The sequence below is a fragment of the Sinocyclocheilus grahami genome, unplaced genomic scaffold (genome assembly GCF_001515645.1).
Source record: "Sinocyclocheilus grahami isolate Dianchi unplaced genomic scaffold, SAMN03320097.WGS_v1.1 scaffold1108.1, whole genome shotgun sequence".
In the NCBI taxonomy this organism is placed as follows: Eukaryota; Metazoa; Chordata; class Actinopteri; order Cypriniformes; family Cyprinidae; genus Sinocyclocheilus; species Sinocyclocheilus grahami.
In genome coordinates, this window is record NW_015506287.1 from 250453 (window position 1) to 262698 (window position 12246).

The window sequence follows — 12246 nt, forward strand, 5'->3', positions numbered from 1 at the left end:
TATGTATATATATATATATATAATTTATTTATTTTTGGTTGCACTACTAATAATATAGCTAAAACTAAAATCTAAAAAGTAAAATATATAGACATATTTAAAAGAAAACAAAAAAATATATATAAAAATGAGAAACCGCAACAAATTTGCTAAACCTTTAATTCAAATTAATTCACATTAAAAATTAAAACAAATTATAAAAATAAAATATATATACTGTATATACAGGTGCATCTCAATAAATTAGAATGTTACCAAGTATTGAGTACATGTACAGTAAATGAACATACTTTCCAGAAGGCCAACAATTCACTAAAAAAATTTTTTTTGTGAAGTATTCTAATTTGTTGAGATAGTGAATTGGTGAGTTTTTGTTAAATGTGAGCCAAAATCATCACAATTAAAAGAACCAAAGACTTAAACTACTTCAGTCTGTGTGCATTGCATTTATTTAATACACGAGTTTCACAATTTGAGTTGAATTACTGAAATTAATGAACTTTTCCATGACATTCTAATTTATTGAGATGCACCTGTATATATATATATATATATGTATATATGTTGTATTTTGTGGCCTGTGAAATCCAGATGCTCTGACCCGCTGTGTGTGTTCGTGTCTAGGCTGCAGGACAAGGTCCAGGAGACGATTGAAGCTCTGCGACTGGCTGGAATCAAGGTGTGGGTGTTGACCGGTGACAAGCATGAGACGGCGGTTAGCGTGAGCCTCTCCTGCGGTCACTTCCACCGCACCATGAACATCCTGGAGCTCGTGCAGCAGAAATCAGACAACGAGTGCGCCGAGCAGCTCCGCAGACTGGACCGGAGGTAAAACACACCAGTGCACACTTCCTTAGAGATCTCCAGCCCTTTTTAGACTCTCTTTCATGCTGAGTGTCAAGCGATTTTCACTTTCTGTGTTGAATGGGAATATAGGACTAAGGGCCAGATTTACTAAACAGGGCAAATACATGTAGAAAAAATCCTCTCTCTTCTACCACGCTCTCTATGTTCTCTGCGGTGCTTCCTCCTAGCAACAACAAATGCAGCCATTTCAAGCGCAAAATAGTTTAAAGGGGTCATGAAATGGATTTTTTTTTTTTTATTAATTTAATATGTTCTTTGAGGTTTACTTATTATGTTAATGAAGTTTTTTTGCTCAAATATGTAAAAAGGATTATTTTCAACCCTCATTCTGAACCTCTCTCTAAAACGACCTGGTTTCAAGGAGCGGGTCTTTTAAGGCTTGTCAGTAATCGGCCACTGTTATGATTAGCTAACGTCACTGCATAGGAAACAGTGTCAGCGCCCCCTCGCTATTGCATGTTTTGAGTGTTTTGACAACATGATCAAGGTCATTTCCAGACAAAGCATTATGAAATCCTTTACTTACGGTTTGTGATGCAGCTGCAGTCAGATCTAGTACCGCTTCATCTTTCAACAAATGTTTCTTCGTGAACTCTCCATGACACTGTGCCTCGTTTACAAAACAACATGCTCCGATCAATCCTCAGACACGATCCGGGGTGCCATTAAATATAAACAAGCCACTTGTTCCTTACGCTGAGATCTTTCTGATATCTGTACAAAGATGTAAACGAGCCGTTTAAACCAAACGTGTCAAAGCGAACAATCTTTCAGTCCATTTGTCCGATTGACGACAGACTCGAGCGTGTGGACTGTGTCAGAAAGTGAACGCGCTTCTCTATTCTGTATCCAGTGTAGACAAGATTGCGGCAGTGATTGTCATTTCTGATGTGACACTCGCATTGATCAAGCGTGAACAAGCCGTTAGCGGCTTAACGCCAGTGGGTGGAGCCTATGTCAATGTGTTGCTCTGAAGGCGTTGTTTATGCAAACGACTGGGCCTAGGTGACGCCACCTTGCCGCATTGAATCCAAAACGAGTCGTTTTTGGAGCTTGATTAAATAAATGCTTTGTTTATAATGAGGAGGATGTCTTAAGCTATGAAACTTGCAGGACATTTTAATGGAACAAAGACCTCTTACATGCCAAAAGATCAAGGCAATTTAGATTTCTCATGTCATGACCCCTTTAAGACATGCTTTTTTGGGGGCATTAAATACTTGTGCAAATACCAGTAATTTGAGGACCGTAAACTTTAGTAAATCGTGTTGCGTGATTAATTTTAATACTCTCCTCCCATAAACTTTGTATCTGAAAGGGAAACTAATTGTAGGACTAATTGTTTGAGATGGGTTTGTGCAGGATCAAGGAGGATCATGTGATCCAGCACGGGCTGGTGGTGGATGGGGCCAGTCTGTCTCTGGCTCTGCGGGAGCATGAGAAACTCTTCATGGAGGTGTGTAAGAACTGCTCGGCGGTGCTCTGCTGCAGAATGGCACCTCTCCAAAAAGCCAAGGTGGGTCACCTTACCCTCCTTGTTTTCAGGTTTCACTCTGTCTCCACAAGGTCTGAGGTTACGCACACTAATATGTCCAGTCTCTGCTCAGTTGCCCCACACTAGCCTGTTGTTTTCATAGCGCTGGTGTGTGTTTTGCAGGTGGTGAGACTGTTAAAGACTTCTCCTGAGAAGCCTATTACATTAGCCATTGGAGACGGAGCCAACGATGTCAGTATGATCCAGGAGGCTCACATTGGTATTGGTAGGTGGACTCAAAGGTGTGGCTTACGAGTCAAATGTATTGCGATCAAGCTAACCGAATGAACCTCTGTACAGGAATCATGGGCAAAGAGGGAAGACAAGCCGTGAGGAACAGCGACTATGCAATCGCGAGGTTCAAGTTCCTCGCCAAATTGCTGCTTGTACACGGCCATTTCTACTACATTAGAATAGCAACCCTTGTGCAGTACTTTTTCTACAAGGTACGTTGGGAGCTTTTTGTGTGGCTTTCCGGTTGAAGATTTGCGTTTTTATAAAACTCTGTTTTGTTTTCTTGTAGAATGTGTGCTTTATCACTCCCCAGTTTTTATACCAGTTCTTCTGTTTGTTCTCACAGCAAGTAAGTGTCTCTCCCAGTCATCATTTTATGTAATTTTCTGTTGGTTAACACGGCGAATCTGTGTGACCAACTTTAACCCGTTGTGAAATCTTTCACCTTCGCTTGAAATACCATTTCTCAAGGATTCCCATTGAAATGACTGGATTTCACCTGGAAAATTTCGCAAAATAATGGTAAATGTGACCTCACCTTTACTAAGTCACTATTACTACTGCTAATATGTAGGGTTAGTGATTTAAACTCTAAAGCCTTAGTATTTAGTTATTTTACATTTACACTTATGTATTTAGCTGATGCTTTTTTTCCAAAGCTACTTGCAGTGCATTTAAGCTACTTTTTTTTTTTCAACAGCTGGGTTTCCATCCAAAGTTGCGAATTTAACTTATGCGCAAAATTGGTATATCGCATAAAACATTTGCGAACAAGCACTGTTTCCATCCAACGAGTCAGAGAGAACAAAATCGTCACTTCCTGATAAACTGCCACTAAATATCACTAAGAAAAGTAAGAGAAGCCACTGAATATAATAATTCTCAAATATAATAAATTACTTGCGCTTTGAGTGAGCAGACGAAGCGCAATAAATGCGGTCTTGCTTTCGGAGCTGAATGTCAGCTGTTTGGGAACGCAGTCGTGGTAAACCGTTCTGGGAGGCAGTAGAAATACTTTGACGACATACTTTGCTCGGGCACTTCAGAATGACCATGACAACATTTGAGATGCTGTGCAACTAAATCGGTCCGCTGGTTAGTCAGGTTATGCTGTCCCATAGCGCAAAGTCACATGACTTTTTTGAACGCTCATGCGGGATTTATTCGCGAAATGCGTTTCCATCTTCCATTATTCGCATTAACCCTTAAGTCAAAAACCACCTCAAGCGAGCGTAAAAACTTTTTTTGCGAATTAAGGGATTTCTTTTCGAAATTTGGCGTTTCTCATGCGATACTTCAAAATGCGTATTAAAACAGGATGATGGAAACATAGCTATTGTTAGGATTGGAATAAAACCCTTGACATTGGTGTTGCTTGTGCCATGCTGTACTGTTCAAGCTACAGAAAATATTTAAGCAATCTGATTCAAAATGACCAATTGGTGGCATTCGAGAAAGGACCTAATCCATATCTAGAGACCAGAAAACCATAGAGTAGTGACCACCTACGGACTTCTGTTGTTCATCAAATTTTGAAATCCAGTTACTTCATTAGGAATCCATGGTGTTGCGAATTTCATGTGAGAGTGAAAAAAGTTTTGGAACAGGTTCAAGTTGGTCAAGAGTTGACCAATAGAATTATTGTCATTATAATACACATCATTTTTGGCTCGGACTATATACTGAGGTTTTCCAGTCGTTAGATATTTGCTGTTGTGTGTTTTTAGAAACCAGCAAAAGTTGGTTAAGTCTGGAGATTTCAGTTTGACCTTTGACTGTGTGTGTGTGATCAATGTGTGATTTCTCAAAACCCTGTTTGATTTTAGCGTGGGAGCTTAACATGCTGTCTTGTGCTTCGCAGACTCTTTATGACAGCGTGTATCTGACGCTGTATAATATCTGCTTCACCTCTCTGCCCATACTGGTATACAGTCTGTTTGAGCAGCTGGTGCATCCACATGTTCTGCAGAGCAAACCAGCACTTTACAGGTGTTTGTCTTTTGAGGAAATTATCTTTTAAATAAAGTCAATATGTCATCATGTCACTATTATTATTAGTTGTTCTTTTAAAAAAACTAATTCTATTTCTTTTAAATTCATTATATATATATATCTAACTTTTTTCCCCCAGCTATTTGCCAAGTCAACATTTATTTTCATTTAGTTTTTTGAAGTAGTAAATAACTCAAACTAAATTATAAGCTATGTAGGCATGTTTAAAAGCAAACTAATAAAAATGTCAAAAATACACAACAAAATTAAAATGAAAATATAAACAGAAAATAACAAAATATATATGTAATACTAAATATTAACAAAAAACTATAATAGTTTCTCAATCATACTAAAATAGCACTGTTTAGCACTTCATTTTTTACATTTCAACATTTCTCTTTTTTAAGCTTAATTTCAATTAATTTCAACTCAGATTACATTAAAGTTTAAGTATTGCAAAAATTAAAAATGTACCTGCACATTTTCTCTATTTCCAATTGAAACCTTAATTTAATATTAGCTGTAATGGGAATTTGAGTCTGTTTTGTTGTTTTCATTCCCCCTCCCAAATCGAAATGAAGTAATATTCTTTCCCTTCTTCAGAGACATCAGTAAAAATTCCCTGCTGTCCTTCAAAACCTTTTTGTACTGGACCTTCCTGGGCTTCTGCCACGCCTTCGTCTTCTTCTTCGGCTCCTACATCCTGATGGGAGAAGACACCACGCTGATGGGAAATGGACAGGTCAGCGCCAGAGAGAGCTCTCGGCTTCACCTCGCTCTTCTGTGTGTCTGTGGCATGACAGTTGTCTTTGATATCCTCCACACAGCATTATGTATAGATCTCAGAGATGCTATCTGAATTCTTTAGCTAGAAGCGCTTAAGGTAATGAATGCACTTAGACGTTAATAACCGTTACTTAGCCTTAGTGACTATTGATTAACTCCAGCTTACAGACACGAAGCATCAATCCTCCAACTAATAACATCGTTATCTTACCTTACTGTTGGCTTTTACTACTTATCCATATTCTCTCACTTTTTCTGCTTCTCTCTTTCTCTTTCCTGCTGTGCATGCTCTCAGATTTTGCGAGCTAACAGGCAACTGGTAAGAGTTGACTGGATTCCAGTTGATGCATGTGTCTTTTCTAATGAGCAGCTGTCTCCTTGGTTTGGTTTAGCGGCTCTGATCTCGATTCTTTTGATACTCTGCCATCCTCAATTGCGGGGCTGAGTTACAACAAGATTTGAACATGCTCCCTCACTCACACTTTGCATGACAGCGGATGGCTTTCGACAAGCCGGAATCGCTGTCTGATATAAAGTGGCTGGCGTCGTTTATTTTGGATGAATTGAAAGCCTCTAGATATTTAGTTCACCCCATACGACATGTGAACAGACTGATGGGCTAGTTTGAAATCTTTTCATACGGTCATGTTTCTTTCTTGCAGATGTTTGGAAACTGGACGTTTGGCACTTTAGTATTCACTGTGATGGTTATTACGGTTACGCTGAAGGTGAGTGCGTACTTAAATGCAACGCGTGCTTTTTAAATAACACGTGAGCTTCATTTGCACTGTTGTCTCCACAGCTGGCCATAGAGACACATTTCTGGACGTGGATGAATCACTTTGTCACATGGGGCTCCATCGCCTTCTACTTCATCTTCTCCTTGTTTTATGGCGGCATCATCTGGTACTGTATTGCATGTGAAATTACATTTGAACTTTGACTGAACTTTAAAGAAATCATGCTTTCCATAGGCATTATGGGTCTGTTTTAGAGGAATGTGTTTTTCGCATTATTCAGATTAGTGGTCAAAAAAATATTAGTTTTTCAATGGCACTTTCATATCCTTAATATGCGGTTACAGCCTTAGATAATATTTGTGAGTTTTCAAAATGTATATACTTGGATGAGTAAATTATAATTTTTTATCAAATATATAATAGTCAATTTAATAAAAATAATGGTGACATCTTTGCAATATTTCCTTCAAATGAATTTGCAAATAAATAAAACTAAAATGTATAAGTGGTAGTGTGCACTACACATATCCCCTCAATATTCTTCTTTATGAATTTTTTTTGCATTTTATGTATTCATTTTAGATGTAATTTATTTTGGAAATTGATTAAATTCAATTTTTTTAAATTGATTTAATTTTAAAAACATGAGACGCAGCACTGTACCATGGAAAAAGAGCGCAAGGTCTTGAGATGCAGTTTTTTTTTTAAGTTGAACTATGTGTAACGCCATTTAAAAAATCATGCCATTAATGCATGAGATTTTTAAATTTTTGTAGTCATACTCTAAAATCTTACATCTGCTGGTAGTAAGGGGTTTTATTTTTTCTTCAAATCCTTGTCCAGTAATCAAGAATGACACAAGTCACTGCTTAAAATGAGTGTGATAAATTGTAAAAATGCATGTTTTTCTCCATCCTGTGTGAGAAAGTGAAAGTCACGAACAATACCTAAATTTGGTTATTTTCCTTTCTAAATAGTTTGCATTGAATTGTTGATTTGCTGGTGATAACAGTTTGCTCTTTCTGGTCTCGCATGTCCAGTAGTGACGTCCTCTTGAATGCAGTCAAGATGCTGTGCTCAATATTTGGCTCTGGCTCTGAAACAGTTCCTCATTAGTTAGATATTTGACAGCATTAGCAACTAATTGCAGTCTAATTGAAGTTTTCCCCTCCATTAGGCCATTTCTTCACACGCAGGACATGTACTTCGTCTTTGTTCAGCTGCTGTCCAGCGGCTCGGCCTGGTTTGCCATCATCATCATCATCCTCACCTGCCTGTTTCCAGACGTCATCAAGAAGGTCTTCTACAGGCACCTGCAGCCGACCAGCACGCAGAAATCTCAGGTGAGCGTCCACCACAAACGCTCGAGCTCTGATTGAGATGGAGTGAGAGTTTGTGTGTCACGTGTGGAGTTGTGCTGGATTTATGCTTTCAAAGATGACACTGATGAAGTAATACAGCATGTGGCTCACGTCTCACCAGCAACTCACTCAGAGGTATCATCACTACAGCACCAGCATTCATCGCAATATTAAAAATCTACTGCAGCGGACACTTATTACATCTGGAAATGCAGTGCATCTTGTCTGGTTGAATTATGAGAATAGATAATGGCAGGTTGTAGCTTCATGATGGCTTGCTTATCTTAATGGTTTATTTGTGTGAACATTTTGAAAATAGTCCTGACTGGCAGGGTGTTAAAAGTTCCCCATTTAAGTGACATCATAATTTCTTCATAACATCATAATCATAATAACTTTTCAGTAGTCTACACCAATTCCACTGATATTTCATGATTCTCTAATTCTTCAATAGAGCACCTTTATTTAAAAAGTTAAAGATTCACATAGTTAATTAAAACAATTGTTTGTAACCTACGAGAGTTCCAGTCTATTTAATTAGTTTGGTGCCACTATAAAGGCCCTGGTACACTTTTAGTGAAGTTTTTCACTCTGGGATAAATGAAAGTTTGAAATAGCTTTTGGATGGTTTGTGAACATCTCGATGTCGATATGTTTGCGCCAGCTCTACAATTCGACACTCTAAGTACATTCATGGTTTTACTCGTGTCTAACCTCGACAGTCTGAAAGAAATTAACCTTAAAAGATTTTCATGTCAAAGAGGGCAGAGCCGTAAAGCACACCCACCTATTATGCTATGAACCAATAGTGGCTTGATGGTGTTTAAAAGTCAACACACATTTTCTAGAAACGTTTTTTTTCGAACCAACAAAACAAACTCAAACACCTTTGTTTTGGCCAGGTTTTTAGGGGCGTTTATCTGACACCGCTTCGAACTTTTGCGGTTTGGCTGTTAATTAGGGCTTTTGCACCAGAGGAACCTTTCCATAGTTCCTAGAACTATTGGCGGAAGTTCCCACTTTTTGATGTGTTCGCACCGCAGGAACTAGGAATGTATTTAGTTCTAGGAAGTCCACTTGGGGGAACTAAATTAGCTCCTACTTCAGAGTAGGGTCTAAAACAGTTCTATAAGGAACTACCAGTGACGTAAGTGTACGCGGATTGACCAAATGCATACGAAAAACACTGGCTACCAGCATTTTTAAAAAGCCCTGTAAAAATATTTACTTTTACATTCAGACATTTTATCCAAAGCGACTTACGAATGAGGACAATGAAAGCAATCAAAATCAACAAAAGAGCAATGATACGCAAGTGCTATAACAAGTCTCAGTTAGCTTAATGCAGTACACGTATCAAGATTTTTTTTTAATTTTTTTTTAAATCATATAAATAAAAATAAAATGGATAGAATAGAAAAAGAATAGAGCAAGCTAGTGTTAGAGGCCTTTTTTGCTTTTGTTAATCAGAAGAAGTCAAAGTCAGAATTATAATTGTATGATAAATTAAAAGAAAAGAAATGGATGGAATGCAAAAAGATTAGAGAAGCAAGTGTTTGTTTTTTAAAGAAAAACAAGCAGTTAGTAAATTCCAAGCAACAAAAGCGGCACGTTTTTTTTTTTTATAAAGACTAGAATTAGAATAGAGAGTGCTAGAGTTAGAGGGTCAAATAAAGATGGAAGAGATGTGTTTTTAGCCGATTCTTGAAGATGGCTAAGGACTCAGCTGCTCGGACTGATTTACTCCACAAACATGGAAAACAGCGATAATGGCATTTACCTGTTGTCTGCAGTGTTGTTCTTTTCTCAGCCTTGATGACGTAACCCTGCAAGTTGTCATTAGTCACATGTTAATGCTCTTTTAATCGCGTAAATTGTGTGTTTACATTCCATGTCTGTTATCACGAAACCTACGACACACAACAAAAACGGCTCCGAACACGGCGCTCTCCATTCACCGGTTGCTGATGTTTGTAAATGCCGTGAATAAAGACATGACTGTCGGCCGCTTCAGAGTTCCTGCTGCCGGTGCGAATGCAACCAGGAAAACGGCCCGAGGGAGAAATTGGTTCTCAAGGAACGACCCTGCTGGCTAGCTCCTAGAACTAAATGGTGCGAAAGCCCCTATTTAGAGAGCGCAAACTTTTGAAAACAGGTTTTAAAAGTGCACGTTTTTTGAAAAAGAATTCGTTAGCCTCTCTGTGTAAACAAAAACAAAACAAAAACAAAACATGAATTTTGTGAAAATGTTGACATATCATTGTCAGTCTATAGGTATGTGAGCAGGTGTGAAGGTTTATTTACAAAGTGACATCGCCATCTACTGGCCTGGCATGAATAATACAGGATTTTTTGTTGTTTTCGCAGATCCATGTGAAACGGGGGTTTTGACAATATTGTCGTCTGTACGCAAAACTTTTCGAAAGTTCAAAGGAAAAACTTCCGTTTTTAGTACATTGTAGTCATGTAAACGTACCCTTTGTTAGAAAATATGCTACACCCGTTTTTGTTCTTCGATTGCGCTTGATGTATATCAGTCAATGACAAACACTAAAACTAAAAACGGTACCAGTTTTCACTTTTGTAAAGAGACTATGGCTATAGGTTAATAATTTGGGGTGTGGGTGGTTGATAGTTTCTGGTTACTGTTATGTTACAGTCTTGCATAGGACTGAGTACCACTGGCGATTGTATGCCAAAACCTTTTTTTTTTCTGCAAATAAAAAGAGAGAACTGCTAAGCATTGTTGATAAAAAAAATTATACAGTAAGAAATATCTGGTTTTGTACCAACTGAGAGAGATGAGCCTAAATTAAGACGATAAGACTATACGAATTAAGCCGATATATTAAGCCAAATATCACATTTTTACTGTCTTATCAAATTTTTTAGGGTTTATTTTTGTACGTTTGTGCCTTTATTTGGATAGGATAGTTGAAGGTGTGACAAAAAAGTGGGAGAAGGAGAGAATGATGAGCTGGGATTCGAACACGAGGCTGTCAACTCTTTCAAAATCTTTACTCGCATCTAACACTCAGCTTTTATCGCTTATTTTCTTCATTTCGTACACATTTAATCCTTATATTCCCCTTTATTTCTACATGCCTAAGTGAGGCAGTAACTGAAGTTGCTGCAGTACGGTTCTGTGGCGTCAGCACACGTTGCCCTGCGGATGACACCCGATAGATTCGAAGTGCTTTCTCTCTGCATCTGCTGCTTGTTTCCTGTTTCCTGTCTCTGTCATTTCTGAATGTGTGTGGTGAGTGGGATGTGGTGTACAGTGTGTATAACTGCTCATGTGACTTTTCCTCCTTTTTACTTGACCCTCTGTGTGTTCTGTAGATGTACACCAACCGTGTGGCTATAGGTGATGACTTCATCGCACTTCAGCCTCTGTCCAGAGCCAAGAATCAGCTGGGCAAGATTAGGTAGAGTAGGAGAGACACCCTCACACTGCATGCGGAGGAAAAACTAACAGAGGGGGAGGAGCGAAATTAAAGAACTCGCGTGCTTTAACAATTCACCTGCATGCGTAACTCGTACCTGCAAGTGCATGGTTGTGTGGGTCAGATTTAAAGCAAACGTGGCTGTTTGGAGATGCGTCCTTGTACAGCATGAGCTTGAGCTCACAGCCCCATTGATAGATGCTTTTTGTATTGTTTGGAAGCTTTCTAATGAGTTTTTTTTTTCTCTCTGAAAAATGTTTACCCGGTCTGCATGTTCCCAAAACGATTCTTTTTAGTCTCTACCAACGAGCAGAGAAAATTATCTCCAGTCCAGCTCCAGCAAGACGTCAGTAAAAATGCTTACTTAAAATCTGAATTTAACTTTGTGGAAATTCAGCTAAAAAATTCAAAAAATGTTCTACGAATTGGTGTTGGGTGATATGTTCGATTTTATTATCGTCCTCTCGTCAACCTCTGAAATTGCCGATACACGATATTATCGTGCTAATTTATTTAATTATTTATTTGCTTAGTTTCATTCCTGGAGAGTGAACCACCTTAAGCGTAAGGCTAAAACTGAATTTGTATTTAACATAAAAATTTAATAGAAACATTGTAAGTTACTAATCATAAGGCATACATATCCTCAGTTATTCAAATAGCAGCTACAGAAAACGAGCAAAGAACATCATAACTAGAGATCGACCGATATATCGATTTACCGATATTTTTCCCGATATTTAAGCATTTTAAAATAATCGGATATCGGTTTTGTCATGTCGGATTCACCGATAAACGCCGCCATCTTATGGATGTTTTGAGAATTGCTCACAGGATCAACATTGCAGTGCGTCTGAGGGGAAACAAGGCAACAACAACGGCGTGCACAGGTACTTTATTTACTGTCGTTAGTAAACTTTATTTAACATAACAGCCATTAATGCACAAATTAGATGTATTACATAAATGCCTGATATGCAGTTTATGCAGCTTGGCTCAAAGAAATAGAGATTAACTCACGGAGTCACGTAAAATAATCCGTCAAGTCCTGTCCCAATAAAGACGTAACTTTGTGTGAATTAAATAATATGCAGCCATGAATGGACGCATGTTAGAAAGAAAAGTGCTGAATTTAATTCGCTCTCTGTTGTCTATATGCTCATCGTCTCATGAAGTCGGAGTCACGTAGGCTAAAATAATCCGTCAAGTCCTCTCCCAATAAAGACGTAACTTTGCACGAGTTAAATAATATAGCCATGAATGAGCGCATGTTGGAAATAAAA

The 12246-nt window shown here is 38.2% G+C and overlaps 1 protein-coding gene across 5 annotated transcripts in view; it reads left to right on the plus strand.

Annotated features, from left to right (window-relative positions):
* atp11b (ATPase phospholipid transporting 11B) overlaps positions 1-12246 on the plus strand; it is an 83399-nt gene that overhangs the window by 59175 nt on the left and 11978 nt on the right. For 3 of the 5 annotated variants that reach the window (XM_016252443.1, XM_016252439.1, XM_016252441.1), the window contains 10 exons: positions 625-828; positions 2230-2383; positions 2525-2627; positions 2702-2847; positions 2925-2984; positions 4497-4624; positions 5234-5372; positions 6079-6144; positions 6219-6322; positions 7334-7499. In XM_016252443.1, coding sequence (XP_016107929.1) covers positions 625-828; positions 2230-2383; positions 2525-2627; positions 2702-2847; positions 2925-2984; positions 4497-4624; positions 5234-5372; positions 6079-6144; positions 6219-6322; positions 7334-7499 — 1270 coding nt within the window. Of the gene's footprint in view, positions 1-624; positions 829-2229; positions 2384-2524; positions 2628-2701; positions 2848-2924; positions 2985-4496; positions 4625-5233; positions 5373-5711; positions 5736-6078; positions 6145-6218; positions 6323-7333; positions 7500-12246 lie in introns of all 5 variants that reach the window. The other 2 variants (XM_016252440.1, XM_016252442.1) reach the window with 1 other exon arrangement.